This window comes from Curcuma longa, chromosome 2 (assembly GCF_044706935.1).
Source record: "Curcuma longa cultivar G26 ecotype Majalengka, Jawa Barat chromosome 2, ITB_CL_G26_1.1, whole genome shotgun sequence".
Lineage (NCBI taxonomy): Eukaryota > Viridiplantae > Streptophyta > Magnoliopsida > Zingiberales > Zingiberaceae > Curcuma > Curcuma longa.
In genome coordinates, this window is record NC_133862.1 from 249611 (window position 1) to 269731 (window position 20121).

The window sequence follows — 20121 nt, forward strand, 5'->3', positions numbered from 1 at the left end:
GATTGTTTAAGAAGGTTAGCATAGATGAGGTCTTACTTGAGAAAGATTGACCTCAATGTTTACAAGGGGTACAAGGAGCTCAAGGAAGCCTTGGATAGTATGTTCAAATGATTTTTCTTGGGTAAACAAGCATGACTTAATTATAGCTACTATCACAAATTGATACATGTTTTGTATTTCTCAATAATTATTATTGTAAATTATTAATTCTCACATCTCTTGTAGGAGAAGTATCAAGAAAAGAAGGTTGCAATAGATGTGAATATATTATCACTTATAAAGATAAATATGATGATTTGATATTGGTTGGAGATGTTTCTTTAGAGTGAGTGTCATGCACTAATTTGTATGTGTTTAATAAAATATTCTTTTTTCTTGTGAATTAACATGAATCTCTTTTACTGTTATTTCTATAATATTTATATCTTCTTACAAAACTAAAGATAATGAAAAGATCTAAAGCAATAGGCCTGAAATCAAGATAACAAGAAGTCAAATCAGTCATACAAAGAGATACAAATGGAACTTGAGCGTTTACTTCATGAAACTAATTGTTTTGTCCAAGTTCATAGACATTGAATAGAGAAAAGAAAGATTGGAAGTGGATTTTAATCACCTTATCATTCCTATTTAGACAAAAAGCTAAAAATATGAAAAGGAAAATTGTAAGACAAGATGTTAAACGTTATTCAAGTGTTCATTTAACTAAGAATATCATACATATTGTATATAAGATATGCCAACCTTTTATGATATAATAAAATTATGTTATATGTTCTTTTGTAACTTATCAAATTTGAAATGTATCGTTGAAGATTTGCTTCTTCCTATTATTATGTGAAAGAAAAGAAAACTATCAATTTGAGATATATCATAGTTAAAAGAAAAGAAAATCGATATCTCTTAAAATTTAAATTGATCACAATACTTAAATAGTTATTATAATACTACATCAGTTATTTATTGTAGCGGCCAGCTGTAGCTAATATAATATAAGGAATGTAGGTACTATAATAACTCTGAAAGGCGTGATATTCTTAGAATAAAATGTCTTTTTATTTTATTATTATTATTTTTTGAAAAAGGACAAAGGAGCAGAGCGTATTTTTTTATTTGTATTTAAAAAAAACATTTTTTTATTTGTATTTTTTTTTAACAAAAAAGGGGCAGTAGTGCTGTTAGTTGGATCAAATTTGGTTGTGTGGGGTCGGTGGTCCCGAGAGGACCTCAATGATTAGCAAATGATATGAAAAATATTCATAAATTATTTTATAGATTTTTTATGTTTTTTTAATTTAGAATTTATAATATGTTAAATATAAAAAATAATATAAATGTCATAAATAAATAAAAAACAATTATAAATTATAAAAATAAATAATATTGATAGTTGGGGTTTGATTAAAAGCTTTAAATAATGTTGATGACTTTGAAGTTAACGGCGTGAGAGATGTATTTGGCACGAGATTACGAACAAACAAACAAAGAAAATGATTAAAACAATCTAAAAGTTGCCGCATTTGTGTTGCGTGGGACCCACGATTTCATTTCCTTAATATAATTTCGATATTGATTTTTAAAAATTAATTATTTATGTACTATTAAAGTAGTATTGATTTTTAAAATATAATATTATTATGATATTGATTTTTAAAATTCAATAAGATAGTGATATTGTTTTTTGAATGTAATATTATAATAATCAACAGGAAGAGATAAAATAAAAAAATTTAAGAAATTTGAAAGTTAGATGAGCTTTAAGTGCACCCTTTGGTCCGTTAAAATGCCAAAAAAAAAAGAACTTCAATCGAAATGTCCATATATATAAAAAAGGAGCGGAGCATGATTTTTTATTTATATATTTAAAAAGGAAAAAAAAATTGATAGCAATAATGTTAGTAGAATCAAATTTGGTTGTGTGGGGTCCGTTGTAACAGGAGGACCTCAATCAATGGATTAGCAAATGAAAAGGAGAGATTGTGATTTGATCTTCTATTGGAGCATGATTTGACATTGAATTTAAAAGAATATATGTTGGACGGCCTTATGTAGAAAAATTGAGAGTTTGTCTTTACAAACAAAGTTTACTCATTTCAGTGTTGGAACGGTCTTATGAAGAAAAATTGAGAGTTTGTCTTTATAAATAAAGTATCCATTTCAAATTTGATTGTGTGTGGGGTTGTTGTAACAGGAGGACCTCAATCAATGGATTAGCAAATGAAAATGAGAGATTGTGGTTTGATCCTCTGTCAGATTTGACATTGAATCTAAGAAAAATTATATTGGACGATTTCGATTGAAATATTCAAATGTAGAAAAAAATTAAGAGTTTACCCTTGCAAACAAAGTATTCGTTTCAGTGTTGGAATAGGTTTATCGGGTAGTAAAGACCGTGAAGATTGACTGTCAATATATTACTATGAGCATTTTTGAATGTATCCAATAATGAATTAGAGAGGATTGTCCATCTTCGTAACTTAGTAAATTGAATCTTTTTTATACAAAAGATAGAATCTGTCATTTCAATAGTTCTACATGATCAATTTATAACAAGATAAATCGAAATGATCAATTTATAAAAAGATAAACTAAATTATAGTTGATCCAGAGAATATTACTTAGCAAACTGAATCAATCCTGAATCCTTATAAAAACTCTAAGTTGGAAAATGAAATCATGGGTCCCACCCAGCACAAAAATGCGTGCGTCACTCATGATTAAGGAATTGATGAACTTATAACGGCAACTTTTAGATTGTTTTAATTATTTTGTTTGTTTGTAATCTCGTGCCCAATACGTCTCTCACACCATTAACGGTGCCCAATACGTCTCTCACACCATTAACGTCAAATTCATCCATATTATTATTATTATTTATATTAAAATTTTATTTATTCATAAAAATTATACTATTTCTATATTTTTAAAATATTAATAAATATTAGATATGAAAAGAATATATAAAAATATAAAATTATTCATAAATATTTTTCATATATATTATTTCTTGACAATTAAGTTATTCACGAATATTAAATTTTTAGCTCAAATTCTATAATTTCACATATAAATTAAATATTTTTTTTGATATTTAAAAACATATATATATATTTTTTACAATCAATAAAAAAATTAATACTACTAATCATCATGATATTTTTTATTAAATATTATTAAAAATATTTAAACAATAATCAAAATTAATATTTTTAAATAAAAATAATACATTTTACTTGATCTAGAGATTGTCTAACATATCAATCATAGGTTCGGGTTGGCACAAGCTTGCGGGCCATGACATCTACATCACGAATAGACTTATGTTTAAGGCTAAGTCCGTTCAATTTAACGATATTCATATACTTTTGAATTGAGCTAGATTGGATGATCGACCCAATTGAATCTTTAGAGTAGATTAGATTGTCGATCATCCAAGAACCCTCTTCAATGGCACTCATCATAGTCTTGAAACTGCTTGAGGTCATCAACAAAGTTTAATAGGCCTAAGGTAATGGGCCAATCACCTCCAATTCTCATTCTTGGCAAAAACACTTAATGCCCTCCTTCACATGGACGAGATATCGACCATTCATCGTTATATAATTCTGTTGATATTACATATATTGAATGTCGATTCATGTGGCATGACATTACAAAACTTACTCGATCGCATAACTTTAACTCAAAACTAAAAACTAGTACGAGCATGTACATCCATACTAATAAAGTGACCAAAAGCACTACCAAGAATAACTAATCTCAAAGAAAATCTATTGTCGTAATTTGACACTCCGAGCATGTACCTCTTGTAAATATAGAGGCAAGATAAATAGACCGTCAATTAGAAAAATAATTGATAGAAAAATACAAGAATATGTGGTAATATGGCTAGTATTGCAAGAGTAAATAATAAAGTATAAATACAAGAAGTCTGACTAACCCTGGAGGCAGACAGACTTCTCCTAATTCACCTATTTAGTAAATCTAAAGCACAATTTATACATACTTAGAAATTAACCTCTCTAACTTATTCGTCCTATTTGATATTCGAATTGAATGCTTGACTACTACATCATACCTGCGGGGCAATGTATCATTATCACATTTACTTAACTTTTTGTTAACCTTTTATATTTTTTATAGCTTGAGCATAGTAATTTACAAATAAGTTCAATCAAAGCTTAAGTATAAGAGTTAAATTATATAGCAAAATAAAAAAAAGTAAACAATGCTAATAAAAATCTTTTAAATTAAAAAAGAGTGATTTTTTATAAGCTAAGTGTACAGAATTAATCTTGGAAATAAATGACCTTCCTCCTAGTTCACCTATCAAATAAATCCCAAGTACAATTTATGTACACTTAATTGAATAAAATATCTTTAGTTGATTTCAAGTCAACTTAATTGTTAAATTGGCTAAACTTAATGTTTAGTCAATAAAATTTACTTGCTAAGACTTAAACTAATAGGATTCATATGATCATGACCAAATCTTTTCTCTTGCAAAGCCAGACAAAAAATAAGTGTAGCAGATATTTATAAGATAAATAAAAAAGTACAAGCACTATTAAATAATTATGTGGTTCAAAATCACATATTCTTACTCCACTACCTATGAAGTCATAAAATAGGGCAATCCATCAATCTGTGCCATGTTTCCAAATCCCTCGGCCACCATGCTCTGGTCAGTCCCGCATTCACCGTGATTTACCTCTACAGATGGTCGGGGGGCCGATCGTGTGGGGCCGCTAGGTTGGCGGATTCCAACCTTTTGCAGCATAAAATAGGGCAATCCATTATCCTAGTTCCTATTTAGTTTATGCCTTGTGGTGTTCTCTAAGATGCTCAAAAACATCATTATTATGCAGTTTTCACATCCATTTGATATGTGATGTGTGATTAGAGTCACCCATTTGACATATGTTGATGATCTTTTAGTTTTTGCCTGAGGAGATGAATCCACCATCCCACATATTTCATATTGTTTATGGAGGTTTAGGGATTTTGTTGGACTATGAGCTAATCTACATAAGTCCAACATCGACATGGAGAGGGGGGGGGGGGGGGGGGGGGGTTTATGGTCGTACTAGGGTTCAGTTGTTAGAGTTTTTAGATTTCTAAATTGAGACTCCCTTCAGATACCTAGGTATTCTTTTAGTAGTAGAGCAATTACACAGAGTTGACTATAACACCTTAATTGACTCAATGATCGCTCGACTTCATGACCAAGGCACACTCTCCTATGTAGGGAAGTTGGGGCTAATCAAAACGGTCTTGTAGAGTATATAATGTTTTTGATTGTCTATCCTGCTAATCCCCAGTGATATAATAGATAAACTATATTCCATCTACGGAGCTTTTGTGTAGACGTCTAAGCATCATCCTATCTCTTGAGCCACTATGTATCTTCCGAAGGAGGAAGAGGACTATAAGATATATGGACTATAAGATATGCATGCCTAGCAATCTGATCTATGAACACGACAGGTGATACTATTGACAAAAGATCTCCATGCTCATGGGACATCAGATGCAACAGCAGAAGGACACGTTATGAATATGCAAGCTAATGATAGATTTCCTTATGTGTCATGCAGGGGCGAAGCTACAGGGGGGGCGCCTGGGGGTGGTCGCCCCCCTGACATTGGGTCCCACTACATAAAAAGTCCTTCAATGAGCTGCTTCATTTCCAAAGCATTGGTGCACTGGGCAGATCTGATCTATGAACACGACAGATGTGATATGAATGATCGACGATTGTCGTAAAGATTCCACGAAAGGTTGATTCATACAACAATTAGTGGGCGATTACTCCAATGAAGAGATGATGAACTCAGCTCTTAGTACGACTCATGAAATTTCTTGACAAGAAGATTTTACAAATCAAGAAAGAACGCAGATGCTTTTTGAAATAGAAATAGAAAAATGTGAACTTCTTACAGATATGTTTTTTTATAAAAAATAATATTTTTTATGAGTCACAACAATGCACATAATTTTGTATCAGGTCTATCGAAGACTCAGAAAGTTAGATAAATTGGTTTGGAGGTCAGAGCAGCATCATGCCAAAATGGAAATGATTTCATAGTTTTGTATTATGGCTACTCGCTCATGAATGCTTACATGCAAGCTAATGATGACAATGCGATGTTTTCCACAAAAATCTGGCTATGTGTCACGCAAGACCTACCCCTATGCCAAAGAGAGGATAAGACCCAGGAACACCTCTTCTTTAATTGCTCAGTTTGTAGGGCTTGATAGGGGATATTACGAGTCTTCAAAAGGGAGATTAGAGACTCATGACGTATTACAAAGATGAGAACCTTTACTATATCTTAATTATATGATATATATTATTTGGTAATTTAGAAACTGTTACAATTTGATAGACCAAGAGTAAATATTTATCTTATACGGGAAAAAATTAAAGAGAAAGAGAGAGGCAGGGGTATATAAGAGAATTGGTAATTTTAGAGGTGTCCGTTGATAAAATTTCTGGTCTACTTAAGCACTTACGCCATGCATTTTACCTTCCAACCTTCTTCCTCCTCCGCCGCCACGAAATATCCCTGCCTTTTTTTATATATATATATATATATATTTATTTATTTAATAATTAAAAGTTGGCATGTGGTCTTGGCTTTTTCGAAAGGCCGCCTTCCTCAGATCGAAAATGAGGACGGCCGCAGGTTGCCCTAGTGGGCATCGGCCGCAATTCCGTCCAGATTCATTGAATCGAAACCGTTCTTCTTCCGTGGCGTGTTCTTATTTAACTCCTCCCTCAACCCTCCAGTTCTCCGTGGGAACGAGCGCAAACAGAGGAGCCTCACAGCCCTGCTTCTCCCTCGCTTTCTAGGGATTTTGCTACTGCAATGGCGTCTGCTACCGCTTTTCCCAGATCCATTTCGTCCTATTCTCTCGTTTCCCGAGAATCGTCAGGTACGTGCGCCTCTCTGCTTTCGTCGATTTCCTCGTTTCTTCTCAGACTCTTGATTTTTTGTTTGTTTGTCGGATCTATGTAGTTGGATCCGTCAAGCGCCAGGATGCATCGGTTGTGGCGGCGGCAGCCGTCCGTCCCCGGGGGCGGCTGATGCTGGCGCGGCCGTGCCGTGCCTTGGAGCCTACCGAGAGAGCTGATTCGGCGGTCCACGCGGCGACGGCGGTGGAGGCGTCCGCCGCCGCGGTGAGAGAGGAAGACACCGTCGATTATGAGAAGCTGGGCAACGAGCTCGAGATCGCTTCGCCGCTGGAGATCATAGATAGGGCTCTGGAGATGTTCGGCGACGAAATCGCCATTGCTTTCAGGTTAGCAGGCGTTATCATTATTTTGGCCTGATTTTCTTCTCTCTCTCTTTTAGCATCTATGGATCTTGTTTTGTTTTGGCTATTGATTGTGTTTGAATATACCACAAATTACACAAACAGTAGTTTTCAGAGATTTCTGTCTATACATCAACATTTCCCTTCTAATTCATATGTTTGTTTTCGATAAACTACGGTGAGAATGTCTATAAACCAACAAATCACTTCCTAAAAGATACTTTGAGAGATTAATCAGGCAATATAGAACTCTTAGATTCATATCACCTTGATTGTCATGGTCTTGTGTGAAGCTTAGATTATTCTCGTCTTTTGAACAGTGGAGCAGAGGATGTAGCTTTGATAGAATATGCAAAATTAACTGGTCGGCCATTTAGAGTCTTCAGCCTTGACACCGGGAGGCTGAATCCAGAGACATACAGGTTCTTTGATACCGTAGAGAAGCACTACGGGATCAACATCGAGTACATGTTTCCTGATGCAGGGGAAGTGCAGACCCTTGTTAGGAGCAAGGGTCTCTTCTCCTTTTACGAAGACGGGCACCAGGAATGCTGCCGGGCGAGGAAGGTGAGACCTCTAAGGAGAATGCTGAAAGGCCTCCGCGCGTGGATCACCGGGCAGAGAAAGGATCAATCCCCTGGCACCAGAGCCAACATCCCTGTTGTTCAGGTAACCGATCACTTTGTGTTTGATGAATCTGCTACATGCTTGTTTCTGATCAGAGTTTAAACTTATCAGGTTGACCCTGTGTTCGAAGGGGTCGATGGTCTCGGTAGCCTGATAAAATGGAACCCCGTTGCCAATGTCGATGGAAAGGATATGTGGAATTTCCTCAGAACCATGAACGTCCCTGTGAACACATTGCACTCGCAGGTGAGACTCCTTGCTCCTTGTATCTACAAGATTTTACTTCAGATTCTTATTTGATGTTGTTGTTGCCGATCACTTCGAGTCCAGGGGTACGTCTCTATCGGTTGTGAGCCCTGCACGAGACCGGTCTTGCCGGGTCAGCACGAGCGCGAAGGTAGATGGTGGTGGGAAGATGCCAAGGCCAAGGAGTGCGGACTCCACAAGGGAAACCTCAAGGAAGAGGGAGGAATGCCAGCTTCCAATGGAAATGGAGTCGTATCATCTAATGGTGTTATTAGTGGAATACCAGACATCTTTGAGACGAACACCATCTTCAATCTCAGCAGGCCCGGCATCGAGAATCTGCTGAAACTCGAGAAGCGAGAGGAGCCATGGCTGGTGGTCCTCTATGCCCCTTGGTGCCAATTCTGCCAAGTAAGAGACACACAAGTTCACTCACAATGTAAGATCAAGGTAGCTAGCAATCATCACTGACTGACGGTTGCATTCTAATTCAGGCGATGGAAGCATCGTACGTGGAGTTGGCGGAGAAACTCTCCGGCTCCGGCATCAAAGTGGGAAAGTTCCAGGCTGATGGTGATCAGAAGCCATTTGCAAAGGAAGAACTGCAACTGGGAAGCTTCCCTACAATTTTGTTCTTCCCAAGGAGTATGTCTAAACCGATCAAATACCCGTCCGAGAAGCGGGACGTCGAGTCACTCCTAGCATTCGTTAATGCTCTCAGATGATCAACACCCTCCTAGTTCCTTTGTCTGTGGTATTAGATTGTGTGTTATGCTGGAGCCTAGTTGTTGTTCTGAGTGTCAACCTCTGTTGATGATATAGAAGATTGCGGTTGCTACCGAGTAGTTCGGAGTATGTATGTTACTTAGCAACTTCATTGTTGCCAGATATATAATTTGTGGGTGATCGCCCACTGCCTACTTCATTTACTATCTCGAGAGGAAGAAGAAGGGTGATGTGATTTGAGCAACAAACAAAAAGGTATCTCTTATTTTTCTTATATATACTTTTTGAAATAATTTTGGATTAATTTTGATCAAAATTATTGTGTAGTAGCTTTGGTAAACCTGTTTGTTTCAATATGGAGGAGTAATTTTGGTAAAAATTATTCTGTATAAATTACTCTAATATGAAGTAGTTTTGATTAAAATTATTTTACATTGTAGTATTTGATCAATTTTCAATCCGGTGCGGGGATATATATATATATATATATATATATATATATATATATATATATATATATATATATATATATATAGCATGGAGTTTCCATCGTTTTCATTCTATTTATCTGAATTATATTTATTTATAAATAACAAAGTTGTAAAATGTCATTAAAATTATTTTATAAAAATAAATAATAGCAATAACTAAACAAGATTATATGTTCTAGCAGATTAATATATTGTTAAAGTAAATTTCTAAATGCATTTATAGTTCTAAATTCAGAATTAACTTAAAAATATTACATTTATAGTTCTACAAAAAAATGCTAAAACAAAATTTCCCCTAAATCCAATAGTTGCTAAAAACTCTATTAATTTATCAGGCAAGATTGAAGATTTCAATGATTATCAAATTTTAGCAAGTTTGTACAACTAAATGTCTTTATTAGCACAATTAATTTACAAAATTCCATTCAATTTACAAGCTAATTCCCAATTATAGCTTTCTGAAAATTCCTAATTTTATAAAATACTTGTCATGTAAAAGATTTTTTTTTTGTCACCATGTATTTTATTAATATATATTCTTAATCACCGTAACGGTAAAGTTGCTGCCATGTAACCTAGAGGTCACGGGTTCAAATCCTGGAAATAGCTTCTTGCCAAAGGCAAGGTAAGGCTGCGTACAATGGATCCTTTCCCCGGACCCCGCATGGCGGGAGCTTCGTGCACCGGACTATTTTTTTTTTTTTATATTCTTAATCACTACTAGAGCCCTCTTCTTTTCACTTCATCATCTAGTGTCATTAAGGTGATAACTCTCACCTTGGGAGTCTTTCCGGAACTGTCTCATACAATCTAAGGATGATAAATCATAAAAGATTTCATTCAGCATAATAGCTCCTTACATGAGGGCCAAGAAACTAACGAAGCGCCCTCGGGATATAACTGAGTTGGTTACGACGCAGCAGAATTGCAGAAAAAGATAAGAGTTCGAATCGTGGCGAAGCCAGGCAATACTCTCGTGCGTCATGACCAATTGCAATTTCTCGATTTACCTCTTCACAGATGATCATGGGATCGACCGTGTGAGACCACTAAGATGTCATATTCCACCTTTTGCAAAAAAGAAACTAACGAAGCATTCCACACACATTCGAGATCGACCCTTTAACTTATTGTAGCAATACCACTTGTAGATATTATCTGTGCCAGTTCGTGGGAGCATCATTTAGTGTCGACAAGGCAATATGCCCAGTTGCCTTGCATGGTATTTCATCTCACAAAGACTACGATGAGTCATCTTGAGAGTATTCTTCCTTTGCTTGCTTACTTCAAAACACTCAATTTTACAGTACCTTTTCTATTACATTAAAAAAAAAATTATGTAGGATTTAGGTTTAATTGAACCTTTAGTCATTTTGCAAAAACTTCACCCTTGCTTTTAGATTCACACTCTAACTTTGATGTGGATGCGTCCCCTTGGGCTCACGATTAGCTTGCTCATTCAAATTCATAAAATAATTTATCTAATTTAATAATAATAAATCTTGATACACTTTATATGCATCCACCATAGATGATTAGCAGACGTATCAATGCGGTTCCAACACTCTATCCTTTTTTCAATTGCGTTGAGACTATTGAAAATCTCCTTGAAACTCATGGGTACTTGGCTTAACATTTCTCTGTTTGTCATCGTGAAAATTTGCATTTGATTCGTTAATAAATTGTGTTTAGCAATGCAAGAATTGTGTATATTGATAGTGGTAGAGAGGGCGAATACCACTTCCTACTACAATATTAGTGTTCTACAAGATAAAATATGCAATGAAAATAATAAAGAACTCAAAATGAAATGGCAAACTAGAATGGAAATAATAAAGCACTCAAAATGAAATACCAAACTAGAGTACATCGAAATTTACCTTGGTATACCATTCCCGAGAACATTAACTAGAATGAAACTCTTTAATCTGACAAGCTCCCTATAGTCTTCACTCTTCTCCTCCTCTTCCTTAGTAAAAGGTAAAATCCACCACCCTAACAATCCCACACGATCAGCCTTACAATCATCTATGAAGAGGTAAATCAAAAAATTATAATTGACCACGACAGAAAAAAATATTATCTCAACTTCATCGAAATTCAACCCTTGTACATTTCAACAAGTCTGTCCCATCATAACCAACTCAATTATACCCCAAGACTTCACTCTTCTCCTCGAATCTTGCCATTGTGTTACAATTGACTACTTATCAACCATCGACTGATCCACAACATCTTATTTGAATCATGTCATTGAACCTTTCATTTTCGACTGCATTTGAATCGGATGTTGCAGCATTAGTTGACCAGACATACCATCAATCCACTTATCACTGTTGAATTGACTACACCAATCAATTAGAAAATCTTTTGTTCTCATCCAAATGAACCTGAATAGACAACACTAGTAATCTGGAAAATTTTTTTATCATTTGCTAATGATATGAACCATTAGCATGCCACAATACCCCAGACAGATCCAACTTGGAGTATTTAACCATTAGTCTATCTGGCAAAATCACAAACTCAAAAAACACTTCGAGTAATAATTCTCTACTAGTTGACTAATCAATAACTGTTAATCAACTAGTTAAATCATAAAAGGCCCAAAACATGTGTGATTTTCTCAACATGAGTCGATTGTATCCTAACACTAGTCGATCGATTCCTTTGACTTCAACCACATCTCAAGTCGAGTTCACCTAAGTTGCCATCTATCCTAGCCCCTTCTATATAAGTTACTTCAATCACATCTCTCGTGGAATCTCTCTCTCTCTATATATATATTTATATAAAAAACATTTTACAAACCTCCTAACTATTTTCCTCTCTTTTCAAGCATAATTCACCATAAAATTAAACCTTTTCAAAACATTATCAATGACAATAACCAGACCTGTAACCTCTTGAAGATAAAATCGTAGTCATTAGCCCTAAATGACAGCACTTCCTTCCCTTTTCAGCTGACCAGTAGAGCCTTCTTCTAAAAAGCAATAAATGTATGGCCAAATTATTTCCTATCAAAAAAGAAAAAGAAAGAAAAAGGATCTCTCATATGTTACCGACTATCTGAAATATATTTCTCCTTCCTCTACATCAGCAGTTGCAGTTTCCAGGATCCAGTCATCAACTTCGTCAATGTCATCATCCTTCTTCATAAACAAGCCCAGCTGCTCCAATGCATTCGAATGACCAGGCGGTGCCACTTCACAATCATGAACGACAAAATTGTAGGACTTCTCACGCCAGCCAAATTTTTCTAGATCTTGTAGTAGATGACTGTTATCAATCTGAACAGTCTTCTCCATCTGACACAAAAGATGGTGTAAATGTAGCACAAGTGAAATTACTCGAAATTTCTAATAGCATACCTTTTGCAAGGCCATGCGCGCTGCTTCTCTTTGAGATTTCACTGCGGCTTCTGCCTTCATTTTTGCTGCCAACTCAGCAGCTTTAATTTTTGCCTTGATCCTGTCTTTCTCTGTTCCAAGGAATAGGGCGATTACAAAAGTGAATTTTACAAGAAAAAACCACCAAAACAAAAACAAGCTACACTAAAGGGATATATGTCGTATATTTCACCGAAAATACTTCCTGAACATTTCAGGATTTGATGTGATTATGGGAAAATGAATTGCACTTGATTTTTGTTTTTGGAAATTTTTAGTACTTGGCATACAAATTAAGATAACAAACAAAAAAGATGTTACAGAAGTAGAATTTTAGAAGGTAAATAAATGGAGGCTGCTAATGAATCTTAATCTACATGTCTTTCATAGAAAAGGTACGTAAGTATTTATTTCAAATTTACCTTTTTGCTGTAGCTTTTCTATCTTCTCTCTTTCTTGTTGCAACTTAGCTGGGTCCACCTTTTCGCCCTAATGAAAATTTTGTAGATAGCAACCAAGTAATGCATCAAACTTTTCAAAAGGTAGGATTCTACATTTGTCCAAACAAAATAAAAAATAAGAGAATTAACACATCCGAAAATCTTGAAAAGAAGAAAGGTAGTTGCATTTACAAGTGACTGATGCTGAGCTTTCAGAATAGTGTCTGCAAAACGGCTCCTCAATGACGCAGCACGCAGAGCTTTGCTTGGCGACCATTGTTCCTCATAAGGAAAACCAATGTCTGCTTGATGGGAAAAACAAAATAAGATTAATGTGTCTTTCCCTATTCCCTACGAAGAGCACAAAAAACAATACCAGGTGTAGTTAAAGGAAGAGGATGGGAGTGTACAGCATCTTTCTTTCTGAGACCAACACCTGCAAGTTCCACATAATGGCCTAAATATGGATACATGATTTAAACTCAAGCAAAGAGACACCCTTGAAGGTAAGATTATAAAGTTTGCATAATGAATTCGAGATTAGGATAATCAATATGCATACCTATTGATGCTCTTCTACAGTCCTGTGAATAGTAGTTAATAAAAAGATATGACAACAAAATCATTAGTTGATTTGTTAAAAAGAAGTGGCAAATCAATTAACTTAAGTGACAGATTCATACTACATCATATGTAGGTGAATGACAAAAGAAATGCCCTCCTGAAGATCTTTCTGAGCCAAGTTCTAAACCAATCATATAAAAGATGTCAAAAGACAAGTAATAAAAAATGAATAAAATGGAGATTCCAACAAAGTGGAAACTCACCGCTTGATATTGGTCGACTGAAGTGATTACAAGGATTGCAGGTGGGTCTATTTACACATCTCTTGCAGGCTGAAGGGCTCATGGGCTTATCAATAAGATTAGCTTGAGGTACAGTATCATGTGTGCCTACATCAGATCTTTCAATTAGCTTCAATGAGCCAAAGTGAAGATGATGTCAAAAGAACTATGACAGCCACACCTTTGTAAGAATCTTGCCCGAGTCGACTGACACATTTCTTCATCTGCACAGTAAATGAGAACCTTTTAGTTTCTGTTGTATACTGAATGAGAGAAACAAGCAACTTGTGTAGAAAAATAACAGAAAAACTTCATCATGATAATACCGCTTATTACCTCAGTTGCATCAAAACAACTCTTTGTAGCTTGATACAGCTCCCATAAAGTCCCTTCATCAAACAGATCAATGTCTACCTCACCTAACTCTCTAACTTGTTCAATTATATGTTTGCTTCGAAGGAGAGTAAGCAAATGAGGTGGCACTTCTTTTACTGATAATTTTGATAGTTCTTTTTTCAACTTAAGTTTCTCTGCAGATGTCATGGTCTTTTTCAAACAAGAAAATATGCCAGACCTTTTTTGATCTTGCTTTCTCTCCATGATACTTGTCACTGATAGAGGAAAACCCATACTTTCTTTTTTCCACTTTGCTTCCAATAATTTCCATTTCAAATGGAACATCTTGTTTAATTTCTTAGCCATGATATGAACCTCATTTCCAGGTGGATTATACTGCATTGCATTAGAAAATGTCAACCTTACATCTGCTGCAAATTGTGAAGTGCTCAAATACTGCTTGCTTCCAAGTCTTTGTTTTATAGTACCCAAGTCCATTGGCTTGGAGATAATAGAAAAATAATCTGGAATTTTTAGTTTCACTGGATCCACAGGTTGGTTAAAGACCCAGCCAACAGGATGATTCATCAGCATCTTCAAAGTAATACCACACTCCTTAGTCTTGGTGGAATCCATTTTCTCACATGTACCTTCCTCTTTGGCATTCCAAATTCCAAGAGTGGTCCCTTTGGATGCACTTGTTACAGCAGATATTGTATCCGATTTCTCAGACACCATGTTTATTTTGTTGCTAAAGTACTTGTCACAGTCCTTAAGACTTTGGATTGCTTTCAGGCACTAATTTTCTCTTTCCCAATACAGCTTGATTCTCCAAAGTCAAGGATGGTTTGCTGCAAGGGACTGCAGAAGGAATTGATTGATGCAACACTTTCAGATGCACATTCAAGTCCAGGTTCTTTATCTTGTTCTTCAGAATTTGATTCGGCCTTCTCTCTCTCTGTCTTCTTTGCAATTTTGAACTAAATGCACAGGAACAAGATTGATTTATAACTTCTTCAGCACTAATTTTCCAGCAATACGCATAGCAGAGAGCTCAAAGAACTAAGAAGTAGCATCCAAAAGGTCAACTGTTTCCCTGTCAAATAAAATGATGACCTAAACAACTTGCAATCACTCCTCTGTATAAAGTAGACATCAAATACCAAATAGTGTCAATAGAGGTATATAGGGTTTCACAACTCAATCACATTTATATAGAAAGCAGAACTGGTTGAAGAGTCACAGCTAAATTATATCGTGAAACAAGTAAGAAGATGAGAATGACCTCAAATATTACTTTCATTTTCTGTTTATGCTTAAATAGAAAATTCAGATAAAGTGCATCCTTCATATGTAAATTCTGACTGTGATTTCTAGACAAAATCCGGGGTTAACAAACAACTTGCTCAAGAATAACTTAAATATGTTATAAGAATCATAACTTGTAAAGAATTATATATGTAAAAGAAGGGAAACTATCAGTTCTAAATACGAAAACAAATATAACTCCGGGTTATCATTTCAAGTGAAAACCTGATACTTGTACTTTTGTTTCTGAAGAAAAGCAGCTGTCTGAACTATGGGAATCAAATAACAACAGAATCTGTTCTTGAACAGAAATGAGGAAATATATATATTCCATAGGAAAAATGTAAAATGGAGGTTATATAAAAGGCAAGTTCAAGATTATAATGAAGTGCATGGTACAAACAGTAGCTTCCACTTCTAATGGCAATTCTTTCCAAGTAAGCTCTTAAATTCAACATTGCTAGTGTATGTTGTAGGCCCAAATTGTTTGACTGATTCAAAATGGCATGAGATTATTACTCTAAAGCTGAGTTTGATACTATAAGCATCGGGTCACCTTCAGTTTGTTTTCAGTCGAAAAATAATAAAGCAAGATATCAAGTCATCACATCATGTAAGACATGTTAGTGCAATCAAGGCCTAGGTGTTCGGGTTCGACCGTGATATTTTGATATATGCAAAAGCCATGTGCATGAAGTTTATATAAATTTGGTAGGATGTTTATAAAGCTTGTGGAGCTTGTGATTCAATGAGGTCAAGCCATCTTAGTTGACTTTGTGTGGCCATGTTTGACTCGACGACTTAGAGGTTCACTAGAGATTGACGAAAAATGGTATAGGACATCTGAGGGACCACATGATGAGAAGCATGAAGTTGGTTCGATGACTTTAATGACAGACAGACACAAGAGGTGAACTACGTAGACATATGACATAGTGAAGAATAACATAGAGAACAACCTAAGGGTTTGGTGCATCCAAACGACTTGGGACCTCTCTACAAGAGGTGCACTCTTAGCAATATAAAGTTGCAACAATGTGGAAATCTAAAGACAATGAACTGTGAGATTATGCATGAATTCTAATGTCATGCATCACATTTTTGAGCTATTTGGCTTGTTGAATGATTTAGGCTAACGAACAATGAGTTTCTGGTCATAGTTGATGTCAAGCTCAATCCCAAAGCTTTATGTAGGTTTACAAAAACATAAGCAAATAAAGTCTTCGAGCATATTCAGTTGACTGAATAGGTTTGAATTATACCTACTCACAATTAGATTTCTTTTTGTTGAGCTTGAGTTGACTAAATTTTGTTTGAGTTGATTAAAGAGAGTATATAAATTGGCAATATTATCCGTTTGAGTCGACTGGAATGAATTTGAGTCAACTAAACTTTTCAGTCAGGTATTCAACTCAGATGTGATCATATCCAATTGAGTCAACTGAACATGGTTAAGTTGGCTGAAATGGGTTTGAGTCGACCAAATAGGTTTTGAGTCGATTGATGTTAGTTAGGTTTGCCCTAAGTGTCAACAAGTAAACTCACGATTTATTGGTGCAATCATGCTTTAAGTGCCCATGTTTGACCAAGGAATTTTAATATGTTGGCAAGGAATTTAAGTTAAGTTTGTTTGTGTTACTAACGTGTGGATGAAATTGTGCAGGGACTTGGTAGAGCACACATAAAGCTTAAGGACTTTAACTGGACACAACTATGTTCATGTTGGTTGGATAGCTTGAAGAAGCGCTGGAGATCAGAGAATGATGAAGAAAATAGAAGGATAGTATGCGACATTCAAGGGACTATAGGATGAGGAGAGTTAAAAAGTTTTGTTGGGAGCTACAAGAGGTGGGCTATGTAAGTGAATGAGTGAAGAATGGCACGTGGACTGCAAGATGAGAAGCATTAAGTTGGCAGCTTTAACAAGAGTTGCAAAATGTGGACTGTGTAAGTGAACAAGTGAAGAATGACACGTGTAACGGACTGTGGGTTGATGCATTCGAGAAACTGAGGTTTTGACAAAAAATAACCACTTGGGTGAACTAAAGCTGCAACAATAAAACTCACTCTTATTCAATCGTTGTTGGGCCAAAGCCTAGACCTCACCAGCAATTGTCAAGATCGAAATCCTAACTAGCAACAGAAAATTGTTCAAACCGTAGAATTGTATGATCCTACAATTTAATTAAAATACTTTAGAATGTATTTGACATTTGTAATTTATTATACATATTAACTTCCATTATACAGTATTAATACAACCATTTTAAACAATATCATTCCAATATTATGAAGAATCATATAATTAAAAATATTTTCAAATGATAAGACATATAAATTTTTTTTGTTATACTAAATGTAAAATTTTAAAATGTTGAATTGAATGTAAATATATTCTCTCTAGTCAAGATTGGTGAGACCAAAATCTTATATAGGAATAAGAAATAGGCATAGGATCAAATTGTAGGTTCGTAAGATCCTAGCCCAATGGAAATCCTAATTGATAATTGGATCAGTTCAGATCATAAGATCCAGATTGCAATTTTAACTACAATCCTCATCGGCCCTTGGCCCAGTTCTACACCTAGGCTTGATACACTTCTTGCCACTAGCATGCATCGAGGAAACAAGCAATAGATGCAATCAACATCTTGGTGGCCTGATGAACTTGGAGCAATTTTAAGCGATTATAACATTTTAAATTACAACTCCAATTAAAGATATTCTCAAAATATCAGTCTATCACTACTTCCTTAAGTCAGAGCGGATATATCTACACACTTAAAGAAAAACAAACCATCTTTCCTCAGGAATTACAGATAAGTGTTTCAGTTAAGAAATCAAGATGTCTCCACACAAGAAACACCAAGATTAGCTGACCTACTTAAAGATTGTCGGGGCCAAAATCCTATATAGGAATGAGAAATAGGCATACGATCAAATTGTAGGTTCATAAGATCCTAGCCCAATTGAAATCCTACTTGAGAATTGGATCAGTTGGATCATAAGATCCTAAGATCCAGATTGCAATTTTCGCTACTATACTCATCGGCCCTTGGCCCAGTCCTATACCTAGGCTTGATACTTTCTTGTCACTAGCATGCATCGAGGAAACAAACAATAGATGCAATCAACATCTTGGTGGCCTGATGAACTTGGAGCAATTTTAAGCGATTATAACATTTTAAATTACAACTCCAATTAAAGATATTCTCAAAATATCAGTCTATCACTACTTCCTTAAGTCAGAGCGGATATATCTACACACTTAAAGAAAAACAAACCATCTTTCCTCAGGAATTACAGATAAGTGTTTCAGTTAAGAAATCAAGATGTCTCCACACAAGAAACACCAAGATTAGCTGACCTACTTAAAGATTGTCGGGGCCAAAATCCTATATAGGAATGAGAAATAGGCATACGATCAAATTGTAGGTTCATAAGATCCTAGCCCAATTGAAATCCTACTTGAGAATTGGATCAGTTGGATCATAAGATCCTAAGATCCAGATTGCAATTTTCGCTACTATACTCATCGGCCCTTGGCCCAGTCCTATACCTAGGCTTGATACTTTCTTGTCACTAGCATGCATCGAGGAAACAAACAATAAATGCAATCAAGATCTTGGTGACCTAATGAACCTGAGTAATTTTAAGGGATGACACCATTTTAAATTACAACTCCAATTAAAGATATTCTCAAAGTATCAACGAACTGTAGTTGCAGTCTATCAAAGATGGGTGTCTCAGTTAAGAAATCAAGATGTTTCCACACAAGAAACACCAAGATTAGCTGAAATTAGGGTTTCAGAGTTCGTACAAATATGTATCCTAAAACCCTATTTTCGGCATCAAATATACCATTAACGACAAAAACCAAAAAGAAATCAAAAAAATCGAAAGAACAGATAAGAACCGAGGGAATCACCGGTCGTACTCCAAGAAATCGATGATATTCCACGGTTTACGAGCATGAAAACCAAAGATCGCAATACAATGGACGCAAAGGAGGGAAGGAGGGCAAAGAAGAGATCGCGAGACTTACTTTGGATTCGGTGGGAAGGGTGAAGCGGACCTCTTTCGCTCGCGGCGAGAGCGACGGGGAGAGCGTCGGAGACTGAGGATTCGGCCAGGAGTATTTATTACGCTATCCCAGGAGAGGGTGGGGATCCGGACGCGGAGTCACATGCTTAACACGTGAGGTTGGTGGAAATCGATAGATTGATAAATTAAGAAAATTTTAAAATGACCCCAAAAGTTTAGATATTTTTTTAAAAAACCACCCCAAAAGTTCAATAAACTACTTTCAAAATCAACTTAATTATTTAAAATTTAAAATTTAAAACACTTGAGTATAAGGCTTAAATATTAGAGTTAGATAAATGACAAAAAT

The 20121-nt window shown here is 35.4% G+C and overlaps 2 protein-coding genes across 4 annotated transcripts; one reads left to right on the plus strand and one right to left on the minus strand.

Moving 5' to 3' along the window:
* The first annotated feature begins 6698 nt into the window (after positions 1-6698).
* On the plus strand, positions 6699-9122 carry LOC141821950 (putative 5'-adenylylsulfate reductase 1, chloroplastic). The gene is made up of 6 exons (XM_074709340.1): positions 6699-6939; positions 7023-7305; positions 7641-7989; positions 8059-8193; positions 8278-8604; positions 8688-9122. The coding sequence occupies exons 1-6, from the start codon at positions 6873-6875 to the stop codon at positions 8916-8918; spliced, it is 1392 nt and encodes a 463-aa protein (XP_074565441.1). The 5' UTR covers positions 6699-6872; the 3' UTR covers positions 8919-9122.
* Positions 9123-12241: 3119 nt separating this feature from the next.
* On the minus strand, positions 12242-19851 carry LOC141815629 (transcription factor GTE9-like). Of its 3 annotated transcripts, none has more exons than XM_074703597.1 (12): positions 19774-19851; positions 14421-15559; positions 14266-14308; positions 14067-14192; positions 13923-13984; positions 13802-13823; positions 13616-13675; positions 13432-13541; positions 13222-13288; positions 12782-12891; positions 12477-12718; positions 12242-12393 (listed from the first exon to the last, which is right to left on the minus strand). In XM_074703597.1, coding segments are annotated over exons 2-12 (1581 nt in total). In that variant the 5' UTR covers positions 15159-15559; positions 19774-19851; the 3' UTR covers positions 12242-12392. The 3 variants fall into 3 exon arrangements, with proteins under 3 accessions (XP_074559698.1, XP_074559683.1, XP_074559690.1); XM_074703582.1 differs by having other exon boundaries at positions 12473-12718; XM_074703589.1 differs by having other exon boundaries at positions 12473-12718; positions 14421-15516; positions 19774-19807.
* Positions 19852-20121: the final 270 nt, after the last annotated feature.